Raw genomic sequence first — 25,440 nt, 5'->3', positions numbered from 1 at the left:
GCTATTGGCCAAGTTAGAATTTGAATGTAGCTCATTTGACAGCAGAGTTTGATCTCTGAATTATAGCATAGCACTGTTTCCTACACAAAAGGGACCCACTTCCCTTAATTTAATCCTAATCTTATGCAGGTAAATAACCTTAATTAGATGGATCTCAATGGGTTGTTAGATTCAAATTGATAGATTAACAATTTTCTAGTTCGGTATCCAATATATGCTAATAGTTTCTAAATAATATTAGTTTTCCCAAATGTGTATTTTTCTTGAGTATGTTAGTATCCTTGGTTTTAGTTTTTGAATGGTAGGTTTAGTTGGAATTAAATTATTGTGATTTCTTCTCTTACCTAGTAGATGCCAGCCTTTTTTTTAAAAAACCAGGGATCAGAGAGAGAATTACGCTCTAAAAAAAGATGAATGTTTTCTCATTTCTCTTAAAGTTGGTAATACCATTCTAGATAATTCTGTCCTAGATGCATAGTTAATGTATTACATACAGATGGCTTATGGCATGAAGGCTTAATTTTCTCTTGGGACCTTCCCAAAATGTTACAGCATGCATCAGATGGCTTTGGTATACAATATTATACCAGATAATTTGAAATAAACTTTTATAGAGATATTAAACTGTGGAAATGAGTTAATGGTGCTCAAACAACATTATAGACTTTCTCAACTTCAAAGGAATTAAATTATGTTAAAAGTAAACACTAACATGCTGACTTTTATACAAAAGCACAAGTTTTAGAGTTCTGATTTAGTGCACAATCTTGAAGGAGAATGGCGTTGCCATATAGTTTTTTATTCTATCAAATAATGTTCCTTGCTGGAAAAATGGAGTTGAAATGCATTTGTATTTAAAGTATTTCTTCTTTTCCAAAATTCGTATTTTTTCACAAGGAATCACATTTATAATTGGTATATTCCTTAAGAAGTAAGCCTAAGTTATTTAAGCACATTTCCGCTTGGCAAATAGTAGAAATTGACCTTTTTATACATTTTCCTAACGTTTTTGGCTTATTCATACTAAATCTGCTTAGTCTTCGTGCTGTTTATATACTAGATTCACTTGTGCTTCAATTGAGGATTGGTTTCTTTAGCCCATAAATGGTCCCTTTAAAAAAAAAAAACTAAAGATTTGACTGATACTATTTAATTATTAAAGGTAAACTATGTGGAGGGGAATTTATCTTATTATTTTACTTTAACAAAGTGAGAGTACTGCTTAAATTGTTTAAATGTTAAATGAGTTTTGTTTTTTTTTTTGAGCCATAAAGAGTTCAGTTGTTTGATAGTTAAGGTGGAATCTTACATTTTTTTCTTTTAGGTTGACAATTGCATTTTTTGCACTCTCCGGGCTGGATATGTTGGACTCCTTAGATGTGGTGAACAAAGATGATATAATAGAGTGGATTTACTCCCTTCAGGTCCTTCCCACAGAAGACAGTGAGTGAGTTTTTAGCATTTTATTTTTAGTGTGACTAGTTGTATCTGACATAACATGTGTTGAACTAGTAAATTTTATATTCACTCATATAATATTAACATATTTTATACACCTGTTTCCCTTGTAATGTGGCATTCCCATTCTGTTGAGATACAACACCTAACAAGTCTAATCAGTAATCTCTGGAGAGAACAATTTAGAGTCGTCAGAGATTAGAGAGTCACAGTTGTAGCTCTGCATTATTTCGTACACTTCCATACTGATGACTGCTTGCCGATTACTTGTATTCAGTGTTTATGTATGATTAATTCTGTAGCATTCACTGTCTTCATTCCTAGCCATTCATTTTGTCTCTTCAGTGAAAAACTCTGCAAGCAAAAAGTTTTATTTCAGTCTCTGGTCATGTTTAACTAGCATTTTTAAATAGTTTCTTAGAGCTCTTACTTATATGTCATTCATTTTTATACTTCTTAAAACAAAAAAAAAATTGATCATCTTTTCAAAATTCCTAAATTACATGATCAACTAAATATACCCATTTTATAAACTCTATTAGATACTCTCTTAAGTATAAAAGAAAAACCCTAACAGATGTAATTTATACATTTTAGAAAATGTAACCTTAAAATGATCCAACAGGGCTGGTAATGTAACTCAGTGGCAGAATGCATGCTTAGCTTTTGTTATCTCCAGCATCATATGTGTACCAAAAAAGATTAAGCAAATAAACTTTCAGGAAATCATGCAGTTTGTCAGTGGTCACCACTTTACTTGTGGAAGTCAGCATTTATCAATTCAAAATATGATTCATTGATTGAAGTACTTGTATAAATCTCATACAATGGTCTTTGGAGAAGTAAGCTAAAATTTTATTTAGAAAGAGGTTTGGAGTGGAAATGTGATTCAGTAATAGATTGCTTGCCTAGCATTTGTGAGGCCCTGAGTTTGATCACAACACCGACCAAAAAAAAAAAAAAAGAGAGAGATGACCTTGAACGTAGCTTGTGGCTTTCTACTCTGTTCTAGAAGTTCATAGCTTTTGTTTTTACATAATTTAAAAAATCAATACATATTTACCAGTTCTTGTTAAAAAATTAAGCATTTGGAACTAGATCTTTCAGAATAATATATAAATAAGTCACTTTCCACCAACTACATGAAGAAGTATATATGATAATTTGGTCAGTAGTTATAGATTTCAACATGTTAGTTAGATTTACTGAATTTTTTGTTAAGAATACTCAGCTAAATCTATAGAAGAGTTTTGTGATTAATTACAAGATATAGTCCTTAGTTTCTAGGAACCTGTGGCTGAGACCAGTCATACTTAGTCTTAGTAACTTGCATAAAGAAGAAACTTGTGGATTTCCATTTTAAGTTCAGTGTTACACAGATGTAAGATAATATTACAAATTCAGCTTGGTTTTTTTTCCCCCTAAAATTACATGCCATAATTATAGACTACAGTTTCTTTAATGTATTTTACATAATGAAGATAAGTAGTTACACTGTAGCACATAAAAAAGCTATTCTGTGACTTTTTATTGAAACATACTTTAGTATTGCTTTTGTTTAAAAATCGGCTGATTCATTCTCTTGAAATAAAGTGACAGTTGTCTCTATGTAGCATAACATTTTAGTGAGAGAATTTATGCCATCCGTTAATTTCCAGATAATTAGTCACTTACTTGTCATGTTTCCTATCTTCTGAATTTATATTTTCCTCTGATTTTAAAGATTATTTGGTGACTCCATGATTGACCTGGTTTTTGATCTGTTATTTAGTATGTTTACTTCCCCCTAGCATTTTATTAGTGAAATGAAGTGGTTTTTGTTGTTGTTGTTAACATAACACTTTAATACCCACTTTTTAAAGACTGCATTTTTTTTTCATTTATTTAATCTTTGTTCTAAGAGATTTACTATTATTTAGGTTTGACATCTGTAGTAATTTTGTTTGTTCCATTTCTATTAGAATAGCTTGAAAAGGGAAAGATGAAAAGTGTTAACAAGAATACCACAAAATGGAACTCTTAGATTGTTGTAGGAGTCTTATAATTACTTTGGAAAACTAGGGCTAGAATGTAGCTCAGTTGTAGAGCTCTTGCCTACCGTGTACAAAGACTTGGGTTCAATCACTAGTACTACCAAAAAAGAAAAAAGAAAGGAAACTATTTGGCAGTAGTTATGAACATTATACATCCTGTGACCCAAAATTCCACTCCTAGTATATTCTCAAAGAAACGAAAATGTGTTTACCAAAAGGATATGTGCTAGAATGTTTATAGCAGTATTTTTCATAAAATCCCTGAGCTAGGAACCATATAAACAACTATCATTGGTGTAATGATAAACTGGCCTCTTCACATAATGCAGTAAGGGAATGAACAACTATAAGCAGTTCTTGAAATGAGTGTCACAAATGTGTTTTGAGAGAAAGTGCGTGGTTTTCTTTTGAATGCTTAAAATCTTTTGAAGTTTGAGTTGCAATTTACTGTGACTTAGAAGACCTATTAGAGAAATTCTGTTTCCTGTTGTATTGTCATTTTCATCTGTTCCATCAGTTTGAAGCTCTTTGCTAATTTTTTTCCTTTAAGCATTGCTACTTAAAATATTTGTTATTTCTATCTGAATTATAAATGCCCAGAGCATTATCTGGCTCCTCAAATATTTTCTTATTCATAAAACATTTGCAAACTGAGTAAACTCTGCAATTTATAGTCCTTTATTTGTGCTACTTTGTGATGTCACCAAAAAAAAAAATAGGGAATTTAAAAACATAAATGTTACACAAAACCTGGAGATCCCAAAGGAAATTTTGGTCGATTTGACTAAATAAATATTTAGAAATTTTCTGTAGTGAAAGTTAGTAATTTATATAAGTGACAGACATGGAGGATATTGTGGCTATAACAAAATTAGTAGCCACACCAGGAGGAATTCTTAAAGAGCAAAGAGAAAAAGGCACACCATCCTTTAGAAAATGACAGAACTTACAGCTTGTTAACAGAAGAAGTATAAATAATCAGTAAATACATGAAAAGATGATTAATATTGCTAGCAATTGGGGGTATGCAGATGAAATAATGGTATTACATTATTTTTTACCTACATCAGTTTAGCAAAAGTTTTTAAGAGTTGTCAAAGATGTGGGGTGGAGGCACTTTAATGTTCAGTTGGTGGAAATAAAAATTATTACAGAATTTTGAAATGCAATTTAGCAGTTTAATTCTTTTTTATCCCATCTGACATATTCTCATGTATAGTGGATTGAACGTTGGCCTGATAAGTTCTGTTCACCCAGAACTTCACAATGTAACCTTATTTGGAATAAAAATCTTTGCAGATATAATTATGGTAAAGATCTGGAAATGAGACTAGTGTCTTTACAAGAGAAAGAAAAGGGAGATGAAACCAGAGGGGGAGGCTATTTAAGACAGGTGGTTTAGAGTGATGCATCAAAAGCCTAAGGAATGCCCCCAGCCACCAGTCAGAAGGCATGAAACGATTTCTCCCTCAAAGCCTCCAGAAGGAAGCAACACTTGATCTTGGATTTCTGGGCTCCACAGCTGTGAGAGAATAAATCTTTGTTGCTTAAATCACCAAATTTGTGAGAATTTGTTACTAACTTTGGGGAAACTAAGAAGAGTGTTTGTTTGATATTTTGTTACAATAACAAATTAGAAGCAAAATAAATGTTCATCAAAGCAGAACAGTTAGCCAGACATGGTGGTGCATTCCTATAATCCCAGCAGCTCAGGAGGCTGAAAGAGGATTGCAAGTTAAAGCCAGCCTTAGCAATTTATGGGGACCAAGACCCTATCTCAAAAAATAAAAAGGGCTAGGTATGTGGCTCAGTGATTAAGTGCCCTGGGGTTCAATCCCTGGTACAAAAAAAGGTGGGGGGGGGACCATTAAACCATAATTCAGTGAAGAATACTGCATAATAGTAAAATAATTGAGATAGATCTGTATATGTACTGATAAAATTCTGTCCATCATATATAGTCAAATCCTAATTTAAAACATGCACAAGAGCAGGGGGTGGTGGTCAATACATGAAGGATCATGTGAGCCTAGGTGTTTAAGGCCGTCCTGGGCAATATAGAGACCCTGTTTAAAAAAAAAAGAGAGAGAGAGAGAAAGATGTGTTTTTTTAATAATCTATGAGTATAAATGTGTAGGAAAACAAAAAAGTATACGTAAAAAAATTTTGTGGATGGTAGGAAGATGGGGGCAGAGCCAGGATATAGCAAGAGAAGATACTTTAATTTTTTCTATATATTTGCATTGTTTGTGTACAGTGTCTTTTTGTATTTAAAATTTTAAGTTAGAAAAAGCCTTAGCCTGACCTCTCTTCAAAACAATGAAAATTAAACAGGTAGAAACTAAAAAATTATGTGGTTATAGACAAATACTGATTATTTTGCTAATGGCAGAAATGATGTACATTTTAAAATATTTTATCATTTTCATAGCGCTGAAATAATCAGATTTGTTCTTTCACTCACCCAAAAGAGGAAATTAAGAAGCTAAGTAGATAGATAACTGCCTAAGACCTTTCTTAAACAGATGTTGAGATAGACTTGAATTAATATCTCAGGCTCTTGACTCAAAGTCTCAGTGCTGTTTTAGTTACTGTTTAAGCATGTAGGTCCCTAGTTGAGACTATTATGTATGATACCTTCAGACATTGTCAATATTTAATAAAAATGAACCCTGGTTTTCATTAACTCCAGGATTATAAAGATCCTCCTAGCAACCTGGTAATAAGTGTGAGGTTAGACCATTAGAGCATCGGGCCTTCTTATCAACCTCAGGAGAAAGTTTTAGGAAACACAAGGGATCAGGCTAGAAATTGTGTGTTCCCATTAGTATATCTTCACAAATAAAGATATTTTCCAGAGGAAAATAAAGATATTATCCACAGTAACACAGCTAATTAATGTCAGAAGCAAGACTGGAATGAAATTTCTATTTTCTAGTCCTTTGGTATTTTTATTAAATGCAGTAGATGCTGTTTATTTTTCTATGAGATGCGGATTTTATCATGAGAACTCGGTGTCTTATGGCTTTAAAAGAAAATAAATCTGATATCTTTCATTAGGAAATCCCATAATATATTAGTATTAAGTGATTGGAAATAATGGATAAGAAGGTTGAATATTAAAAGGTAAATGTTCAATTTTTCTAGTTATGTCTAATGGGACATCCCACAGATCGTTCACAGCCCACATGCAATTCTAAATTCTCAATGTGCTATTTTGTTGAAGGAAATACTTTTAAGTTTTGTCACCTACCTTCTCTTTAATTGATTTGATCCTAAAATTAATCTTTGAATAGCTAGAAAATAAGATATGGAAAAATATCATTTTTTAAAATTAGTTACTTTATCTGAGTCTGTCTTGCCATTCTTAAACAAGGAGTTGAGTAAGATGTGTCCTCTTACTAAGAAATCTTGGGGCTGTAGCTCAGTGGTAAAGCACTTGCCTCGCATGTGTGTGAGGCACTGGGTTCGAACCTCAGCACCACATAAAAATAAATAAAGATACTGTGTGTTCATCTACAACTAAAAAAAATTTTTTTTAAAGAAATCTTATGTTTCTGGGGATGTGAAGAATTATTTATATATTCATAAAACATTAATGTCCATTTTTAAATTACATTACCACATTCCCCACTTGAATTCTTTTTGCTTAATGCTAACTTTTAAATTAGAAATCAGAAAGTTAAGAACATGATCAAATCAGGTTTTGAATTACATTTAAACAGCACAACCACCATTTTTAATAGTGTGGTGACATTTTAGACCAAGAGTTCCCATTTATTTATTGAAATACCTAAGTATAATTTGAATATGTTTTTATTTTATCTTTCTTTTTTTTCCTTTAATTTTTATTGTTGGTTGTTCAAAACATTACATAGTTCTTCACATATCATATTTCACACTTTGATTCAAGTGGTTTATGAACTCCCATTTTTACCCCGTATACACATTGCAGCATCACATCAGTTACACATCCATTGTTTTACATATTGCTATACTAGTGTCTGTTGTATTCTGCTGCCTTTCCTATCCTCTACTATCCCCCATCCCCTCCCCTCCCATCATCTCTCTCTACCCCATCTACTGTAATTCATTTCTCCCCCTTGTTTTTTTTCCCCCTTTCCCCTCACTTCCTCTTGTATGTAATTTTGTATAACCATGAGGGTCTCCTTCCATTTCCATGCAATTTCCCTTCTCTTTCCTTTTCCCTCCCACCTCTCACCCCTGTTTAATGTTAATCTTCTTCTCATGCTCTTCCTCCCAACTCTGTTCTTAGTTACTCTCCTTATATCAAAGAAAACATTTGGCATTTGTTTTTTAGGGATTGGCTAGCTTCACTTAGCATAATCTGTTCTAATGCCATCCATTTCCCTGCAAATTCTATGATTTTGTCATTTTTTAATGCAGAGTAATACTCCATTGTGTATAAATGCCACATTTTTTTTTATCCATTCGTCTATTGAAGGGCATCTAGGTTGGTTCCACAGTCTTGCTATTGTGAATTGTGCTGCTATGAACATCGATGTAGCAGTGTCCCTGTAGTATGCTCTTTTTAGGTCTTTAGGGAATAGCCCGAGAAGGGGAATAGCTGGGTCAAATGGTGGTTCCATTCCCAGCTTTCCAAGAAATCTCCATACTGCTTTCCAAATTGGCCGCACCAATTTGCAGTCCCACCAGCAATGTACAAGTGTACCCTTTTCCCCACATCCTCGCCAGCACTTGTTGTTGTTTGACTTCCTAATGGCTGCCAATCTTACTGGAGTGAGATGGTATCTTAGGGTGGTTTTGATTTCCATTTCTCTGACTGCTAGAGGGTGAGCATTTTTTCATGTACTTATTGATTGATTGTATGTCCTCCTCTGAGAAGTGTCTGTTCAGGTCCTTGGCCCATTTGTTGATTGGGTTATTCATTTTCTTATTGTTTAATTTTTTGAGTTCTTTGTATACTCTGGATATTAGGGCTGTATCTGAAGTGTGAGGAGTAAAGATTTGTTCTCAGGATGTAGGCTCCCTATTTACCTCTCTTATTGTTTCTTTTGCTGAGAAAAAACTTTTTAGTTTGAGTAAGTCCCATTTGTTGATTCTAGTTATTAACTCTTGTGCTATGGGTGTCCTATTGAGGAATTTGGAGCCCGACCCCACAGTATATAGACCGTAGCCAACTTTTTCTTGTATCAGACGCCGTGTCTCTGATTTGATATCAAGCTCCTTGATCCATTTTGAGTTAACTTTTGTGCATGGCGAGAGAAAGAGATTCAGTTTCATTTTGTTGCATGTGGATTTCCAGTTTTCCCAGCACCATTTGTTGAAGATGCTATCCTTCCTCCATATCATGCTTTTAGCCCCTTTATCAAATATAAGATAATTGTAGTTTTGTGGATTGGTTTCTGTGTCCTCTATTCTGTACCATTGGTCCACCCGCCTGTTTTGGTACCAGTACCATGCTGTTTTTGTTACTGTTGCTCTGTAGTATAGTTTGAAGTCTGGTATCGCTATACTGCCTGATTCACACTTCCTGCTTAGAGTTGTTTTTGCTATTTTGGGTCTTTTATTTTTCCATATGAATTTCATAATTGCTTTATCTATTTCTACAAGAAATGCCGTTGGGATTTTAATTGGTATTGCAATAAACCTATAGAGAACTTTTGGTAATATCACCATTTTGATGATGTTAGTTCTGCCTATCCATGAACAGGGTATATTTTTCCATCTTCTAAGATCTTCTTCTATTTCTCTCTTTAGGGTTCTGTAGTTTTCATTGTATAAGTCTTTCACCTCTTTTGTTAGGTTGATTCCCAAGTATTTTGTTTTATTTTTTTTAGGATATTTTGAATGGAGTGGTTGTCCTCATTTCCATTTCAGAGGATTTGTCGCTGATATACGGGAATGCCTTTGATTTATGCGTATTGATTTTATATCCTGCCACTTTGCTGAATTCATTTATTAGCTCTAATAGTTTCTTTGTGGACCCTTTTGTGTCTGCTAGGTATAGAATCATGTCATCTGCAAATAGTGATAATTTAAGTTCTTCATTTCCTATTTTTATGCCTTTAATTTCTTTCATCTAATTGCTCTGGCCAGTGTTTCGAGAACTATGTTGAACAGAAGTGGTGAGAGAGGGCATCCCTGTCTTGTTCCAGATTTTAGAGGGAATGCCTTCAATTTTTCTCCATTCAGAATGATGCTAGCCTGAGGCTTAGCATAGATTGCTTTTACAATATTGAGGTATGTTCCTGTTATCCCTAGTTTTTCTAGAGTTTTGAACATAAAGGGATGCTGTACTTTGTCGAATGCTTTTTCTGCATCTATTGAGATGATCATATGGTTTTTATTTTTAAGTCTATTGATGTGGTGAATAACATTTATTGATTTCCGTATATTGAACCATCCTTGCATCCCAGGGATGAATCCTACTTGATCATGGTGCACAATTTTTTTGATATGTTTTTGTATCCGATTTGCCAGGATTTTATTGAGGATTTTTGCATCTAGGTTCATTAGAGATATTGGTCTGTAGTTTTCTTTCTTTGAAGTGTCTTTTTTTGGTTTAGGAATCAGGGTGATGTTGGCCTCGTAGAATGAATTTGGAAGTTCTCCCTCTTTTTCTATTTCTGGAATAGCTTGAAAAGTATTGGTATTAGTTCCTCTTTAAAGGTTTTGTAAAACTCTGCTGTATACCCATCCGGTCCTGGGCTTTTCTTAGTTGGTAGTCTTTTGATGGTTTCTTCTATTTCCTCAGTTGATATTGGTCTGTTTAGGTTGTCTATATCCTCCTGACTCAATCTGGGCAGATCATATGACTTAAGAAATTTATCGATGCCTTCACTATCTTCTATTTTATTGGAGTATAGGGATTCAAAATAATTTCTGATTATCTTCTGTATTTCTGAAGTGTCTGTTGTGATATTGCCTTTTTCATCCCGTATGCTAGTAATTTGAATTCTCTCTCTTCTTCTCTTCATTAGCATGGCTAAGGGTCTGTCGATCTTATTTATTTTTTCAAAGAACCAACTTTTAGTTTTGTCAATTTTTTCAATTGTTTCTTTTGTTTCGATTTCATTAATTTCAGCTCTGATTTTAATTATTTCTTGCCTTCTACTTCTTTTGCTGTTGTTTTGCTCTTCTTTTTCTAGGATTTTGAGATGAAGTATGAGATCATTTATTTGTTGGTTTTTTCTTTTTTTAAGAAATGAACTCCAAGCAATGAATTTTCCTCTTAGAACTGCTTTCATTGTGTCCCATAGATTTCGATATGTTGTGTCTGTGTTTTCATTTATCTCTAAGAATTTTTTAATTTCCTTCTTGATGTCTTCTATAACCCATTGATCATTCAGTAACCTATTGTTCATTCTCCAAGTGATGCATGATTTTTCCTTCCTTCTTTTATCGTTGATTTTCAGTTCCATTCCATTATGATCAGATGAGATGCATGGTATTATCTCTACTCCTTTATATTGTCTAAGAGTTGCCCTGTGACATAATATATGATCTATTTTTGAGAAGGATCCATGTGCTGCTGAGAAAAAAAGTGTAGCTGCTTGATGTTGGGTGGTATATTCTATATATGTCAATTAAGTCTAGGTTATTAATTGTGTTTGAGTTCTATAGTTTCCTTATTCAACTTTGTTTGGAAGGTCTGTCCAGTGGTGAGAGAGGTGTGTTGAAGTCTCCCATGATTATTGTATGGTGGTCTATTAGACTCTTGAACTTGAGAAGAGTTTGTTTGATGAACATAGCTGCACCATTGTTTGGGGCATATATATTTATGATTGTTATGTGTTGTTGGTGTATGGTTCCCTTGAGCACTATGTAGTGTCCCTCTTTATCCCTTTTGATTAACTTTGGCTTGAAATCTATTTTATTTGATATGAGTATGGACACTCCTGCTTATTTCCAAAGTCCATATGAGTGATTATTTTATCTTTCATAGAACAGTTTTGAGAGGGTAAATACACTACTTCTTAAGAAAAGCAACTCCTTTGATTGAAATAAATCTTGTTTAACTCTCATTAAATTCTTATTCTATAAGTGTATAACCATTTTCTTTTTTTTTAAGAATATCTACATGTACTACCTTATACTGCATGATATACAGTGGAGGTTATTATTTAAAACTCTTAAGTTTTAAAGTGAGATATGACATCAGGCAGAAGTCGGCTTAATAATTGTCCTTCATGTGCAGACTTGATAGCTAAAATCATATTCTTCAATAATACACCCCTCTACTTATTTACACAGAAGCACACATACTCATGTGCATCCATGCATAAATTCTGAATTTTGTTGCTTCTTCCATTTACCCAACTTTCTCTTTTCTTAAATCACTTGGATTATTTTATTTTATTTTATTTATTGCACCAGGGATTGAACCCCGGGACACTTAACCATCGAGCCACATCCTCAACCCTTTTTATTTATTTATTTATTTTTGAGATTAGGTCTCCCTAAGTTGCTTAGGACCTCAGTAAGTTGCTGAGGCTGGCTTTGAATTTATGATCCTCCTGCCTCAGCTTCTGGAGCCACTGGGATTACAGGTATATGCCACTGTATATTACAAGTGTCTGGCAAGTCACTTAATGATGGATGCCACGAGAACAACTTCCATGTTGCATGAACTAGTTTATAAAGACTGGAAAGTAGAGAATGCATTCATTAAATCAGTGGTTATTGATTGTTTCTTAAAATATGATTCTCCAGGCCCCACATTTGTAAATAGAACCCAAAAATCTATTTTTTTTTTTTTTTTTCAAAATCTATCATTGATTCTGGTGGGGAAACAGATCCAACAGAAAAGAACTTTGTTTTGCTGCTGTTGAGTAGGAACACTAGATGGTGCTATTAATAACCTCCAAAGAAGTTTAAACTTAACCTGGAGTATGCATTCATTTAAAAATTAGAATGAATTGCTTTTATACCTTACTCAATGTCATGAAAAGGTAAGATTACTAGAATTATTGCTAGCCCAGTAGCCAACAGAGATTGACAGGAATCAGGAGTGCCTAATGATATTGAAGTAGCAAAAATGTTACCTCTTGGGCTGGGACTGGGGCTCAGTGGTAGCGCACTTGCCTGGCATGTGTGAGGCACTGGGTTCAATTCTCAGCACCACATACAAATAAATAAAATAAAGGTCTATCAACAACTAATATATATATATATATATATATATATATATATATGTATATATATATATGAAATATTATTTAATGTGACCTCTTAATGAGCACCATTACAAAAATATTTAATTAGAATTAATTAGGAGTAATCAGTATTTTTCATGGGTTCTTAGGTATTTAGTCATATTCCCTAAGTGTTAAGATCTCTTTTTGTTGCTGTTATTTATACTGAAATAAACAATTTCATTTTTCTAGCATTGTAGTCCAAAGAGAGTTTAGAAGAAGGCAAGAAATATACATTTTTCCCATGTACCATGACTGGTGCTTAAGATTATAAATGCTTTTTTCATAGTGTTAGTGTGTACTCTCCTTTTTTGAAAAGAAAAGGCATTTTTACTTTCAAGATATTTTTCTTGATAAATTGTGATAAAAGATGTTAATTCCCATTGGCTCAGAAGGCTGAGACCTGAGGATTGGGAGTTCAAAGCCAGCCTCAGCAAAGTGAGGCACTAAGCAACTCAGTGAGACCCTGTCTCTAAATAAATTACAAAATAGGGCTGGGGATGTGACTCAGTGGTCGAGTGTCCCTGAGTTCAATCCCTGGCGCGCGCATGCGCGCGCGCGCGCACACACACACACACACACACACACAAGCTGTTAATTCTTCCTGTTTCAGTTTTGATAAAATATAATTGATATTAAATGGTTGCTGTTTATTAAACCTTGGTCACTGCTGAAGTACAATCTAAACATGTTCTTTTAACCCTTCCAAGAACCTTGCAAGAGTTATATTTGCAATGTTCCTAGCTCAAAATGGAAGAAACTAACTCAAAGAGGTTGTTCTACATGCCCATAGAACATAGTGCTAGGAAAAACAAGATTCTGAGTTTGATTCCAAGGGTCCACACCATAGTCTCTTACCCTTATGATGGCATTTTGAGCATTACCATTTCTGCTTTTCACAAATGTTATTAGTGTAAGCAAGCTCGAATTCAGAAATGAGCAAGCAAATGCCATTATTTATTTACATCTAAAGAAGTGATATTTTACTCAGAAATATTTTATCGAACTCTTATTGTATGTCTGCCTCTAAAACACCTTGCAGAATTGTCAAAATCAGAAGGGAAATCAATATAAGCTTGCTAATGAGAGCATAAACTCATACCCAAAAGATGGAATTAGAAATTTCTTCCATCAAAAGTAGAAATGGGATCAGATTTTTATGGAGAAGTTTGAACAGGTTGGTAGCTTGAAAGGAGAATCTTTAGAAAGGCAATCCTAAGTGGCATGGGGTAGGGGGGCTGATTTTATATCGTATAGGAAAATACACTTTTTGACACTGCCCCTCATTCAACTTGAGAGTGATTAAAACAGAAGTATAAAGGGACTCAACCTGGGAGCTGTGTTAGACTACATTCTAAAGATACCAACCCCACAAGATTCTCTTTCCCGGTTATTCAGTCAAACACTAATCTAGGAACTGCTGTGAAGGAACTTCGCAGATGGGAATTAAGGTAATACTAATTAGCTGACCTTGAAATGTCAGATTATTCATGGATGATGTATATACACAGATAGGCTCAGTATAATCCCATGACCACCTGAGGAGTCAGTCATAGAAAATGTAGTGAAAGGGAGAAGAGAAAGTCTAACCATGGAAAGGATTTGAGTTTTATTGCTGACTCTGGTAAGGATTCATTTGCAAGAAATGGGAAGAGGGTCTCTAGGCACTACAGGGGGTCCCTAGCCCATAGCCAGAGACCTTACTTCCACATCTGCTAGGAACTTTCTTCTGCTAACAACCTGATTGAGCTTGAAGGCAGATTGTTCCTACAGAGCCTCCAGTAAGTGATTTAGCCCTGCCAACACTTTGATTTTAACCTGGTGAAACCTATGTTGGACTTCTACCCTTCCAGAACTGTGAGATAGTAAGTGCCTACAGTTGCTGAGTTTGCGCTGATTATGGAAACAGTGAATAATACAGAGGACAAAATACACCCTTGTTCATATCATCCTACGCAGTTAAATTGTGTTGTTTATTCCCTTCCAGGCTTTGTTGAAAAATTTATCATTTGCTACATTATAAAAATAATAATGCAGACACAGTTTTGTATCCTGCTTTTTCTCTTACTTTGATCATAGACATTTCTCCATGTTGTTGTATAGTTTTATTAATAATTGTTTTTAATAGGAACATAATGTTCCTTTTAGTAGATAACAGCATGATAGACTTGATATGTTGGACTTTTATGTCATTTTTAGATTATCACCATTATTACACTACAGCAAGCATTTCTGTGTTTATGATCTTATATTTGAAGTAGGTTCTCAGATATAAATCATGACTTGGTCAGAGTGTATAGTTGTTTTTTAAGACTTAGTTACACACTGGCAAGTCTTATGGCTTACCAGTTTAAGTCATCAGCAAAATAAGAGAACCATGTTTACTAAAGTCATTATCAAATATCTTATACAAATAAAAAGACTAATGGGGAAGATAGTTGATGTAGAGTTTTTAATTTAGTGGTTCCTAATTTGTCCAAAGAATTTATAAGGGACTAGAAAGCTGGATCAAGTACAGTACCTGATTTGAAGAAGCAGGAGAATGAAAAACAGTTATTCTGAATTAGTCAGGTATTAGTTATAAGAGATATGAAAGCAGTTTCTCACATCAGAGCTTATTTTAAAATCAGCTTAGTTTTTTTATTATTAGTTCTTAATTATCTGCTGATACATTTTGTCAGAATTATTTTCTAATAGCTGTCAAAACCATAATTATTATGGATGCAATTGTTTTGTTAAATTCCCAACTTATATTCCATTGATATCTTGAAAAATGAAAATGTTTAGTCAGGAAAAAAATTGTAAATAACTATACCTTGAATGAGTAGAGACTTAAGTGTTAACTTATAGTATTTCATATGCTTCAAAGCCATAACCTAGAACAGTGGCCTAATACTAAAATACATAGTACATATTTTTCCTCTGTGGCTCTAAAGCAATTTGTACCTTTAGCTTACTCTTATGTAAATAAACAGTTAAAGTAAAAGACACTGAGCTGGATGTAGTGGCTCATACCTGTAATCCCAGTGTCTCAGAGGGCTATTACAAGTGGATCACAATTTGAGGCTAGCCTCAGCAACTTACTGAGGCCCTGAGCAACTTAGTGAGGTCCTGTCTCAAAATAAAAAAAGGACTGGGGCTATTGCTCAGTGGTAAAATGCCCCTGAATTCAATTCCCAGTCTTGCCTGCAAAAAAAAAAAAAAAAAAAAAGGCAATTCAACATAGAAAAAGTAAAAGACACCGAGTGTGAAGTTAGGATTCTAGACCTGTTGTGTTGATCTTGAATATGTCTTAACCTTTGGTCTTCTGTTTTCTTTTTCTATATATAGTGGGATTGAATATGTTGAGAAAATGAAAAATGGTCATACAGAAGTATGAAAGTATTTTGTATGCAGTGAGATAGGCTATAAATAAATGGTACATACAAGGAAATCACTATTTTGTCTCTAAGTGGTATTTAATAGAATGTCCTCAATGCATTCCCATAAAGCACCTAGAAGGGACAAGGCATATGGTAAACATTAACGTTAGCTAGCATGAAAATGGAGACAGTGACAAAGATTGGTATTAAAACACTCTTTTACTAAAAGATTGTATAATTAAACTGCTTTAGATTCTACCAAAATAAAGTGTATTTAAAATATGTTTTATTTTCTAGGATCAAATCTGAATCGCTGTGGTTTCCGAGGCTCTTCATACCTGGGTATTCCGTTCAATCCATCAAAGGTTAGTTGTCTTTGGGTCAGAAGATAGGAGAAGGGATGTAGGAAGATTTTAGTGAGAAAGAAGACTAAGAAATTATTCAGAAAGAACCAGGCTTCCAGGTTTTAATCAGGCTAAATGCTGTTTAATAATGTATATTATAAACTGAAACCTCTTAAAGGAAAACAGTATCCCCCTTCCTGTAAGAATTACATAAACACAGAAATGTCTTTTTTTTTTTTTAAAGCCTCTCTTATTATTGTGAGTAATTTGTGACTGCTTGGATTTAAAGTTTATTAAACACTATACCGACTTATTCTGTGTGGAAACCATAGAAAGTTGTTATACAAGAAAGTCATCTAATTAAGTCATGGTGTTAATTTTCTAGTATTTGAAGCAGTACTAACAAACAAAAAGGAGACTATGGGAAGGTGAATTAAGAATATACTTTCATTCTACCAAAACATAAACCTTTTTTCCTCATCTCCTGCTTTTTTTGGGTCCTGGGGATCAAGCCCAGAGTCTGAAACTTGAAAGGCAAGCTCTCTATAAATGATTTATACCACCACCCTCCACCCAGACTCAAAGGAAAACTTTCTTAAATTGAGAAATCAATGGGAAACTTTACATTTTTCAAGTGAAGTGTTCTTTTTAAAATAACCAATTAGTAGGATCAGCTGAATATTTGAAATTAATTATAAAACTGTATGTGTATTGTGGCATATAGAATTATTTGACATAACTTTTTGGGGTTGGGGTATATACCAGGGATTGAACTCAGGGGCACTCAACCACTGAGCCACATCCCCAGCCCTGTTTTGTATTTAGCAACTGGGTCTCACCGAGTGCTTTGCTGTTCCTGGGGATGGCTTTGAATTTGAAATCCTCCTGTCTCAGCCTCCCAAGTTGCTAGGATTATAGGCATACTGCACCTGGCAATATAACTGGTTTTTAATTCAGATTTTATCTATCACAATGCCAAGTCTCAAGGTCTTTATAGGATTTCTTATAAGGAGTCACGCATTTTGTATTTGATAACTGTTCATAGTTACTTTTATTGAAACAGTTCAATCAGGTCAAATTAATTCCACCCATATTGTGGTAATGAGTCTCTTAAGTCTTATTTCTTATCTTTGTCGAATTATTAGTCTAATAATTGTCCTTGTGTAAGAACGTAGGCTTCATAAATTGCTCTTTGCAAGGAATACCCATTTGAACTCTAAATATCTATACTTCAAGTTAACACTATTTCCAGTTTTTCAATTGTAGTACTTTGAGTTTCTATTTGCATTTCTTTGTTTTTTGCTATCCAAAGTGCTAGTGTTTTAGTAGAGGTTCAAATAATTAAACTTTATATAGGAACAGAATGATTTAGTTTTTCAGGTGTATTTTTAAAAAATATATGATTACACTTTAGTATTTAATTTACATTTGTGTTATTTAAAATTTTTATTTCTTTTATAAATCTTTTCTGTTTAAAAGACTATGTGCAAGCCTGGTATGGATCATTGGTTTGAGGCCAGCTGGTGCAACTTAGCAAGACCTTGTCTCAAGATGAAATAAAAAGGGCTGTTGATGTAGCTCAGTGGTAGGCTCTTGCCTGGCATGTGGGAGGCCCGGGTTCAATCCCCTTCCCATAAAGACTTAAATTATAAGTAATAAAATTGATTAAATATGAAGTTCAAATAATTTGGGTTATTCAGAATCGTAACTACTTCCATAAAGCTTTTGAGGGGTCTAAGATAAATTTAAATATTGTGTTGCCTGAAATGTATGTGATCATATTTATACTGAGACTTATATAAAAATGGAGGTTTGCTGGGCACAGTGGCACACACCTGTAATTCTAGTGACTCAGAGGTCCTGGACAGAAGGATTACAAATTTAAGGTCAGCCTTGGCAATGTAGTTAGGATCTAGTCTTGACCCTGCCTCAAAATAAAAAATAAAGTGGGTTGGGGATATAGGTCAGTGGTAGAGTGTCCCTAGGTTCAATCCCCAGTACTGGAGGGGGAAGATTAATGGAAGTTTATTTTTCTCAGTTATGTATACAAATTGGTATATATAACATTCAGTTTTACTGTTTATTAACACCTCATGTCAAACTAATTAATTAAATAAGTTTTAATTTCAATTTATTAATTAATATATTTTTAATTTAGAATCCTGGAACAGCTCATCCTTATGATAGTGGCCACATAGCAATGACCTACACTGGCCTTTCATGTTTAGTTATTCTTGGAGATGACTTAAGCAGAGTAAATAAAGAAGCTTGCTTAGCAGGCTTGAGAGCCCTTCAGCTGGAAGATGGAAGGTATGAGTCATGTCTTGTTATTTTTTTGTTTTGGAATTTAAAAAGACATAATACTAACTAGACCTTTAGAGGATCGTGTACTATTCTTAGAACAACTTAAAATTTTTTGAATACATTGTTAAGTGCTTAATCAAAAAAGTAATCCAGGAATTTTTTTTGTGAATGAAAATAAAAGTAATTTTATAATAGTATAACTCTTTTATCTCTTTATTTTTAATTAATTTACCTGTTAAAGGGAAAAATTGATATTTGGAGGCAAGTATACATTTATCTGAATATTTCTTAAAAATATTGATATAGGAGAAATGGATGAACATGATATTTTCAAAGGCTAGAAAAAATAGTGTACTATTATTTGGTAGGTTATATAGTGTATCTAAAGAATTTTCCAAGAGTTTTAAATCAAAACAGTTTTTAAGTCTGCAAGACTGACAAAGTGATGCAGTTTAAGGAAGACTTTGCAAACAAATCCTGATGTATTGTTACATCTTTATGCTCATCTACTGATATTTCTTTTCCTGTCAGTATTTTTTAAAACACTGCTCCTTATGAAGGAAAAAATTAATGTAGACCTATAGAATAAAGTGAAATTTGTTGGAAATACTACAATACTTCAGCCAGAATGTATGATTAATATTTCACTATAGAACTCAATTACTGATACCTTATCTTTGTTTATAACATATATTATTACATGTCAGAAACTAGCTGTGTAACAAAACAATATGATCAATCAATTAATAATTATCTGTATATACATTTAGAAGAAATTTCCCAAAGCAAAATATGGGCTTGGAAATAGGACTCAGGTTTTCCCTTCTACTTTTTTTTTGCCATTAATTCTCAAAATAGTGTATTGCAGCTTGCCTCCTATTGGAGTAAATAAGCTTATTCTGAATGGTGGCATCTGGGAAAAAGGTAACATGGTAGTGTATAATACTACCCAGGAACCAGAACTTTGAGTAGAATGTTGATTTTAGAGACCATTTTATTTTATTCAGGTTAATAATCCTGTTATGTAATACATGTAGAACATGGTTTCTGAATGAGTGATAGATATTTCTGTAAGACATAAGAGTAGGTGTTTCTAACTCCCTTGCAAAAAAAAAAAAAAAAAATTGTAGTCCAGCATTAATAGAATATCATTTTACTGGTTTTATTTTCAGTTTTTGTGCTGTACCTGAAGGCAGTGAAAATGACATGCGATTTGTGTATTGTGCTTCCTGTATTTGCTATATGCTGAATAACTGGTCAGGCATGGATATGAAAAAGGCCATCACCTATATTAGAAGAAGTATGGTGAGTTATGTTGATGACACGACTAGATTATTGTTGGTAGTGCATGAGAACTTCCGTAATAATGTATGCTTCGTCTCTTCCATCAAGAATTTGGAAATAAGGGCAGTAAGATTGATTTCTTGGTACTTCTTATATCAGAACACTATATAGAAATAGTCTTAAAGAGCAGATCAACTCCTTGACCATTAAAATTTAATACGTGTGTGTGTGTGTGTGTGTGTGTGTGTAACACAAAGTTTATTTTAAGGCTGATACCAAAATAAAAATGCTGTTCTTTCACACAGTGTAATTTAATCTTTTTATTGGTGATAATAAGGAATGCTTAGTCTCAGCCATAATTATTCTTTGTTCTATTCCATCTCAAATATAAAATTGAAGTCTGAATGAAATAGTGAATTTTTTAATATATTGTTGATTTATTTAAATTAAATTAAAATTAAAAAGAGAAGAAACAAACCTGAAGGAAATAGAAGTGCTGCTTTCCAGGTTTCCATATTTGCTTCCCAAATATGAAGATTTTAAATTTTGTAAATTAGAATTTTCAAGACCGTTAATTTAACTTTTAGTTGGCATTTTAGTATTTTGTAATGAAAATTTAAGTTCTTAGAGGAATGGAATTGGTTTTAACTGAATATGTAACTGTGGCTCAGATTTTATAGGATCTACTATAGCACAAATTTTTAAAAGGTATGGATACAGAAAGAAAAGATCCTTAAAGGAATTTTTTAAAAGGAAGAGAGATTTATATTAGGAGGTTAGGTATATGCATTTTGGGCATGAATGGTACACAAATAATACTGTCTTCGCAGTGCATTGTGTTCGGAGGTAAGCCATGTTAATTTGCCTTATTTCTTCCCACTTGGTTTCTCTGTAAAGTTAACATTTTTCTCTTTGTAGTTAGTATTTTATCCATTAATGTTGTTAGTATACATTAATGGTTTTCTAGCCCTAGTATTTATTCTGTAAATAGTAATTGAAATTCTCTTGGGAAAAATCTCCTCACTGCCTTTGTTTATTTACTACTTCAAGAAGGCAGTGAAAATGACATGTGATTTGTGTATTGTGCTTCCTGTATTTGCTATATGCTGAATAACTGGTCAGGCGATGAAAAAGGCCATCACCTATATTAGAAGAAGTATGGTGAGTTATGTTGATGACACTGACTAGATTATTATTGGTAGTGTATGAGAACTTCCGTAATAATGTATGCCTCATCTCTTCCATCAAGAATTTGGAAATAAGGGCAGTAAGATTGATTTCTTGGTACTTCATGGACTCTAGATTCTTATTTTATTTAGTGAAATATAATTGCTACTACCATTATTTACTTTAATGCTCGGATTGTCTTAGATTTGACTAATGAGAACCTTTCAGGCTGACTCATTTTCGATGCCCTTTTGACATGTTTCCTCATTCTTCAAGGACCTTTTGCTTTCTGACACAGTTATTCCAAGTTTACTTTCCCAGTCTTAGCCCTGAAATCAGTAATTTCTTCATGGACCCCTGGTTTGTATTGGGGGGTGATATTTAGGGATATGGATACCAAGTATGCTCATTAGTATTGTGATATCGTTGCTTTTAGGCCCTCTCTCACCATGCAGAGTTCAGACATGAATACATTTAGTTAAGCATATGTAGATACCCTCTGTATACACATTCTGTGTCCTTTTTATCAGTTTATTAAAAAACACAAGTTCATATAAATACTTCAGATTCTAATCTAATACCAGTTAAGTTTGTTTCTGTTTGGATTCCTCCCATTCTGCACCCTGCCCTCCAATTTGTTGGTTTTTGTTTATTAACATGAAGCATTAATTTGGTTCTGAATGTCACAGCAAAAAAGGTGCAGTCATAGAAGTTTGACTCATTATTTCCATCTTCCAAACCCTTCTTAACCCCCAGATTTAACATCTTATTCCCATTTACCATAGGTAACCATTCTCATTAATATTTGGATTTTCTTTTCTCTCTCTGCCTTTGATGAAAAGACATGTATATTTTCTTTTTTCTTTTTTTTTTTTTAACTGGAAGTATAGTATACTATAGTTTGTTTGTTTTGGTAGTGTATTTTTTGTAGACTGAACAGTACACCTTAAAAATCATTTGTCAGTTCATCGAGATTTTCCTCATTCTTAACAATTTTATATTACTCCAGTGGGTAAATATGTCATAGTTTTTTCAAACAATCTACATATAGAGCACTGAACAGTGCTATAATTAATAACTTCATGCTTGTATGTTTATGTATTTTGTTAGGGGTGTATTTTTCAGGATCAATTTGTGATTGTGGAATTGCTTGATCAAAAGCTAAATACATACTGGGTACAGTAGCACATGCCTGTAATCCCAGCAACTTTGGAGGCTGAGGCAGGAGGATCACAGGTCCAAAGCCATCCTCAGCAATTTAGCAAGACCCTGTCTCAAAATAAAAAATAAAACAGGGCTGAGGATGTGGCTCACTGGTTATACATCTTTGCATTCAATCCCTGGTATCAAAAACAAAAGCTAAACAAATATATGTGTAATTTTATTAGATATATCTTATTTTCTCTACAAAGCAGATGGACCAGTTTGTATTCCTACCAATGTAGACAAATGCCTGTTTTCATACAGCCTTGCCAATAGAATGTATTTTTATCTTTGTATCCTGGTGGTTGAAAATGATGTCAGTGTATTTTTAATTTGCATTTCTTTTATTATGAGTGAAATGGACCATTTTTTAAAGATCTATACAAAATCAGGCCGAAGGCCTGGTTTTGGGTGTTTCTTTTTCCCCATTGTTCTCATTTTTTGGAAAAGAAAAAAAAAAGTGAGGGATTTCAGTTTTATGTATGTTCTTTTGTGTGTAGTAATTTCATGGATTATTTTTCTTAAAAGAATTTACTTTAAGGCTACATACTTTTTAATGCAACTAAGTATGATTTCTGAAGTGGATGACTCATTTTAGTAGCAGGGAAAGGGTTGTGTGTTTTGTGCTCTTTCTGGCAGAAAAGAGGTTCTCTCTTGTTTCTCGGGTTCTTTTGAGTTTTCCTTATTACCTGATCTTCAGAGGGCCTCTCTTCCTTTTTGACTTTCTTCACCAAAAGTCATGCCCTTTGAGAACTGCCACCTTGACTTGTGAACCATTTTAAATCCCTTCACTATATTTAGTGCTTCATTTTACCAGGCCTCTTTCAGATTAGGCTGTCCGTGATTTGCATAGAAGTACCAAACCATAATGATAACCATGCAAGCTGAAATTATGCAAAGTGATTTTAATCATCAGTAGAGAAAATGGTAATTGTTCTATGACCTTTAAAATTTTTTGCCAAAACATGAAAATCTTACTGTCAGGAACAAATGTATGCAGAATTTTTAATAATAAAATTAATATTTAGTACACTGTAACTTTAAAACATTAGAAATATGAGAATTAAAGTGTTCTCTTTGAACAACACTTTGCCTTCTCATTACATAAGTAATTATAAGAAGTGAGCAATTTTTAATTTGTCTAGCCAACAGTCATACTCCCTTCCACGTTTCAGACAGTTTTAAGTATGTTCGTTGTGTTTTTGGTGTTGTGAAATATCTCTGAGATTGTTGCATTTTTTCCAGCAGCAATTCTCTAGAACATCTTTATCCTTTTCATCTCAACCCCTTTCCTTACTCAAGTTGATATTTCACTTTCACTTGTTTCTTGTGATTGCATATCTAGAACCTCTCAAGCAGTAGCATTTTCAAATTTTGAGTGACAACTATTTCTTCTGTAACTATTTGATTTCATGTTTATTTACAATGTTATTGTTTTTATTTCTTTGCTGTACTTTTCATCTTTTTGTGGGTAATCCTTTCTTTTCATTATGCATTTTTGTAAAACAGCATGTGAGTTTGTCATCGAAGGACAAAAATCAGTACAGCCATATGCTCACTGTGTGAACTGAACAGTATGCAGTGACCAATTACTAACAGACTTCGAAAAGGAGGATGTAATTTGCCACTGGTTATGATATATATCTGTTATTTATGTAATGACATGTGGACTAAAAAATTTATAATTTATGCAGTTATAGTTAATACACTTATTGAAGTTGAATTATTTTTAGTTTTAAAGGTATGATAATTGGAATTTGTACATATTGGAACTATGCAAAGCAAGAATTGTTGTGTTTTTGGTATTAGGTGAACCTTCTTTTTTAGGCAGTGATTTTTTTTTTTTTAGGCGAATTTCAGGCCTATCATAATCCCCCTCCACCCTCCCCCCCCTTATTTTTCTTGTGATTTTTCACAAATCACTCTTGCTTTGTAAAAAGTACAGTGCAAGAATTAAAAGCAAGAATCAATAAATGGGATGGATTCGAACTAAAAAGTTTCTTCTCAGCAAAAGAAAAATCTGTGAGGTGAATAGAGAGCCTACATTTTGAGAGCAAATTTTTACCCCTCACACATCAGATACAGCACCAATCTCTAGGGTATATAAAGAACTCAAAAGATAAACATCAAAAAAACCCAAATAACCCAATCAATAAATGGGCCACAGACCTGCACAGACACTTCTCAGAAGAGGACATACAATCAGTCAACAGATATATAAAAAATGCAATTAGAGAAATGCAAATCAAAACTACTCTAAGATTTCATCTCACTCCTGTCAGAATGGCAGCTACTATGAAGACAAACAATAATAAGTGTTGGTGAGAATGTGGGGAAAAAGATACACTCATACATTGCTGGTGGGACTGCAAATTGGTGCAGCCAATATGGAAAGCAGTATGGAGATTTCTTGGAAAACTGGGAATGGAACCACCATTTGATCCAACTATCCCTCTCCTCTGTCTATACCCAAAGGACTTAAAAGCAGCATACTACAGGGACATAGGCACATCAGTGTTTATAACAGCACAATTTGTAGTAGCTAAACTGTGGAAACAAACTAAATGCCCTTCAATAGATGAATGGATTAAAAAATGTGGCACATATGCACAATGGAATATTATTCAGCAATAAAAGAGAATAAAATCATGGCATTTGGAGGTAAATGGATGGAGTTAGAGAAGATAATACTAAGTGGAATTAGCCAATCAAAAAAAAATAATGTTTCTCTGATATAAGGTGACTGATTTATAGTGGGGTAGGGAGGAGGAGCATGGGAAGAATAGACAAACTCTAAATAGGGCAGAGGGGTAGGAAGGAAAGGGAGGGGCAGGGGGGTAGCAATTATGGTGGAATGTGATGGACATCATTATCCAAAGTACATGTATGAAGACACAAATTGGTGTGAACATACAACCAGAAATATGAAAAATTATGCTCTATATGTGTAATATGAATTTTAATGCATTTTGCTGTCATTTTTTTAAAAATCAAAAAATAAATAAATTTTTTTAAAAAGTATATTAGGGATTTGACAGGTGGGTTGCTGAAATTTGATATTTCTTTTTCTATAGACAATTGGTAATCTGTAGCTTAAGAATTTCTT

General features: G+C 33.5%; 1 protein-coding gene across 2 annotated transcripts in view; it reads left to right on the top strand.

Moving 5' to 3' along the window:
• Positions 1–25,440, top strand: part of PGGT1B (protein geranylgeranyltransferase type I subunit beta) — a 59,570-nt gene that overhangs the window by 7,141 nt on the left and 26,989 nt on the right. Inside the window, exons 2-5 of one of the 2 annotated variants that reach the window (XM_081298214.1) lie at positions 1,325–1,443; positions 16,330–16,397; positions 18,535–18,686; positions 19,853–19,985. In XM_081298214.1, coding sequence (XP_081154340.1) covers positions 1,325–1,443; positions 16,330–16,397; positions 18,535–18,686; positions 19,853–19,985 — 472 coding nt within the window. Of the gene's footprint in view, positions 1–1,324; positions 1,448–16,329; positions 16,398–18,534; positions 18,687–19,852; positions 19,986–25,440 lie in introns of those variants that run through there. The other variant, XM_081298215.1, reaches the window with a different exon arrangement.

Source organism: Spermophilus citellus (assembly GCF_964194105.1).
Source record: "Spermophilus citellus genome assembly, chromosome: 1".
Lineage (NCBI taxonomy): Eukaryota > Metazoa > Chordata > Mammalia > Rodentia > Sciuridae > Spermophilus > Spermophilus citellus.
This window is presented reverse-complemented; position numbering and strand designations above follow the sequence as displayed.